This window comes from Trachemys scripta, chromosome 1, assembly GCF_013100865.1.
Source record: "Trachemys scripta elegans isolate TJP31775 chromosome 1, CAS_Tse_1.0, whole genome shotgun sequence".
In the NCBI taxonomy this organism is placed as follows: Eukaryota; Metazoa; Chordata; order Testudines; family Emydidae; genus Trachemys; species Trachemys scripta.
Genome location: NC_048298.1, coordinates 343,177,325 through 343,181,176, shown reverse-complemented (window position 1 = coordinate 343,181,176; position 3,852 = coordinate 343,177,325). Strand labels below are relative to the sequence as shown.

Here is a 3,852-nt window from a genome sequence, read left to right as displayed (position 1 = left end):
CTGAAGCACTTTGCACTGGGAATGTCAGAAGACAGGCTACTGGACTACATGGACCATTGGTTTCAGCGAGTATGGCCATTCCATCTTCTTATTTAGACCCCAGATGTATCTGCCTCCTGCTCTAACACACTATACCCCACTCCCCTCCCAGAGCTGAGATAGATCCCAGGAGTCCTGACGGGATCTCTCTCTCCACAGAGTTGGTAACGAAGTAACAATAAACATTCAAATTTTAACACTAACCAGTGTCCCTTAAGTGACTTGCCATAAGATGTGAGAACATATTGGTTTTAGAGATACTGGGTCACGTCTGACAAGGGGAGGAGAAGACAGGAGAAAGTGACTGGGGTAGGGCCTTGGGGAGAAGACACACAGCAGGGTCGAGGCTTGACAGAAGAGATGAGGCAAGATTGCAATTTCAGGGATCCAACTAACAGCAATTAGAAAGGTGGCAACCCAGTGTACTCTACATAGACTGACTCCCCAGGTCATCACATTGACACAGCACAGTAAGGACAGGAAAGGGTTTAATGTCTCTTTGTCAAGTAAGTGATTCAGGGAAGAGGCCCCAGCACCATGCACCAACATGATCTGCACAGAGATCAATCTGAGAGCCAGAGCACAAGGAGAAAATATTTAGGTCTCTTTATGTGTAAAGAGCTGGAGAAGCCTGCCCCGGATCTGTTTGGTCCTCACCCCATAAATGATGGGGTGGAGCACGGGGGGCACCAGCAGGTACACACTGGCAATGAGAACGCGTAAATGCACTGGCACATTCTCACTAAACCGCTGCGTGATAGAGGAGAAGAACATTGGAATGTACAAAGCTAAGATGGCACAAAGATGAGAGATGCAGGTCCCAAAAGTTTTGAGCTGGACATCCTTTGTGGGAAGGCAGAAGATGGCCTGGAGGATCTGAGTGTAGGACACTGCAATAAAAAACACATCCATTCCGATCCCAGAGAAAAGATTAAACAGGCCATAGTAACTACTAATGCGGATGTCAGCACAGGCCAGATTCACCACTGCTAAATGCCGACAATAGGAGTGAAGGATGATGTTGCTTCTGCAATATGGCCACTGCCTCGCCACGAAGGGATAGGGTAATGTGAGTATGCCACTGCGCATCACCACAGCCAGGCCTATCTTGGTTACAACAGAGTTTGTCAAGGTCATGGAATGTCTCAGGGGATGGCAGATGGCCACATAGCGATCAAAAGCCATGGCCAAGAGGATTCCAGATTCCATCGCTGAGAAGCAGTGAATGAAGTACATCTGGGTGAGGCAGGCACTGAAACTGATCTCCCTGGAATTGAACCAGAAGATGCTCAGCATTTTGGGTACGGTGGATGTAGAGATGACCAAGTCAGTGACAGCCAGCATGCAGAGGAAATAGAACATGGGCTCTTGGAGTCTCGGCTCCCTCTTCATGACGAACAGGATAGTGAAGTTCCCCAACATGGCTATGGCATACATAGCACAAAAAGGAATGGAGATCCAGATATGGGCTGCCTCTAGGCCAGGAATGCCAAAGAGGATGAAGGTGGAGGGGTTAGTGAATTCGGTTGTGTTCGAATCTGACATGGAGTAGGGGAGAAGGTGACTTTCTGTGTTCCCAGGGTCTCGGGTGATGGTCGTAGTAGAAATGCCTGAATGGAGAGACAACATTTGTCAGGGTTCCTTCCCCACTCTGAACTCTAGGGTACAGATGTGGGGACCCGCATGAAAGCCCCCTAAGCTTATTTCTACCATCTTAGGTTAAAACCTGGTATGCTGCCATCACCAAGTGATTTAATAAGAACCAGGGAAAGGACCACGTGGAGTTCCTCTTCCCCCTAAATATCCCCCAAACCCTTAAACCCCTTTTCCTGGGTAGGCTTGAGAAATATCCTAACCAATTGGTTACAAAGTGATCAAAGACCCAAACCCCTGGGTCTTTGGACAATGGAAAAATCAGTCAGGTTCTTAAAAGAAGGATTTTATTAAAAAGAAAAGGTAAAAAATCATCTCTGTAAAATCAGGATGGAAAATAACATTACAGGGTAATCAGATTCAAAGAGCACAGAGGAACCCCCTCTAGCCTTAGTTCAAATTTACAAAACAGGGATAAACCTCCCTCTAGCAAAGGAAAAATTCACAGGTTGAGAAAACAAAGATAAACTAATACGCCTTGCCTGGCTGTTCCTTACAAGTTTGAAATATGAGAGACTTGTTCAGAAAGATTTGGAGAACCTGGATTGATGTCTGGTCCCTCTCAGTCCCAAGAGCAAACAACCCCCAAAACAAAGAGCACAAACAAAAGCCTGACTCCTCCCCCAAGATTTGAAAGTATCTTGTTCCCTTATTGGTCCTTCGGGTCAGGTGCCAGCCAGGTTACCTGAGCTTCTTAACCCCTTACAGGTAAAAGGATTTTGGTGCCTCTGGCCAGGAAGGATTTTATAATATTGTGTACAGGAGGGTTGTTACTCTTCCCTTTATAGTTATGACAACATTAATATGAGACACTACATGCACTAGTGGAGATTGTTCTCATGGGAGGAGGAGATTGATCATTCTTCAAACACTGAAAAATGACATTTTGATTATTCAAAGAAAATAACAGTGAACCCTACTAAATCCAATTCCATTTTTGTGGTGCTCCCTGAATTAATAATTCCTACACTTTGTAGTGCGGGAACCTTAAGAGGCACCAGCAGGAAACACAAGTGTGGATACTGGTTATCCATCATTGTCCCTTAATGCAATGAGAACCAGGATAGGGAGTCCATACTGTAGGGAGTTCCCCATTCACCTAGTTGCTCGAAACCTGAGAGTGGAAAAAACCAAACTTTTGGGAAGACATGTGCTGGGAGAAACATCCCAACTAGAACATACCTCAGGGAAAAGACCTGGGCGCCATTGATAGCAGCTCAAGAGAAACACCTGCTCATTCACAGCACTGGACAAAACAAAAGCAATCTCTAAGGTAGGGAATGGAGACTAACATGTTTGGGATATGTATTCAGTTCTGACCACCTAGTCTCTATTAAGGCTATAACATATATATAAAAGGATTTCCAAGACAGGCTCTGAGAATGGGGGAGGCTGCCATATGCAAACATATAGAAAAGTCTGGGACTCTTTAATTTACACCAGAGACAAAGAAGGGAGCATATGATATAGGAGAGGAAAATAAATAATGAAACTGATTTACATTCAGATGGACAGTTCCCAACCAGTCTATCGATAGACACTCAGTGCTCCAAGAGGACTAATTCCCCAAAGCTGAGGAAAATTGTCAGCAAAACTGATTGGGAGGAAAAAATTTAGACAGAAAAATATGAATGAAAATTGGTAGGTCTTTGATAACAGTTTATTGGATAGCGGAAAAATAATAATTCCACTGTCAACAAAGTAAACAACTTTGGGTAAAAACTCAGTTCAGTGGTAAAGTGAAGGGGGGGATGGGAAGCAATAATAACAAAGAGGAAAAAAAGGAAAATAGATAGCCAAGAATAGAAATGGGAAGTTAAGTAAATTGGTAAGGGATGTTAAGACATCAGGGAAAATTCCATGATTGGCAGGGCTATGGATCAAAAAAGGAGGCTATTAAGTATATTAATAACAAGATAAAACCTAGAAAAAATTTTATGCCAATTCCTGTGTTAAATGTAAAGATTTAAAAAATAAAAGGAAAGGTTTATATATATATATATATATATATATATATATATATATATACATACACACACACAAGAATTGACAAGGTTAAGAAACAATGGGAAACCAGGTATGGGATTAGTTTAAAAAAAGTATAGAAATGGAAAAAATGCCAGTCACCAACAGGGTTTATAGAAAACAGGTCTTGTCAAA

At 42.9% G+C, this 3,852-nt stretch overlaps 1 protein-coding gene across 1 annotated transcript; it reads right to left on the bottom strand.

The window, feature by feature from the left end:
• Positions 1–636: 636 nt before the first annotated feature.
• On the bottom strand, positions 637–1,584 carry LOC117873000 (olfactory receptor 52E4-like). The gene has a single exon (XM_034761952.1). It carries the CDS (start codon positions 1,582–1,584, stop codon positions 637–639), a length of 948 nt encoding a protein of 315 aa, XP_034617843.1.
• Between the last annotated feature and the right edge of the window lie 2,268 nt (positions 1,585–3,852).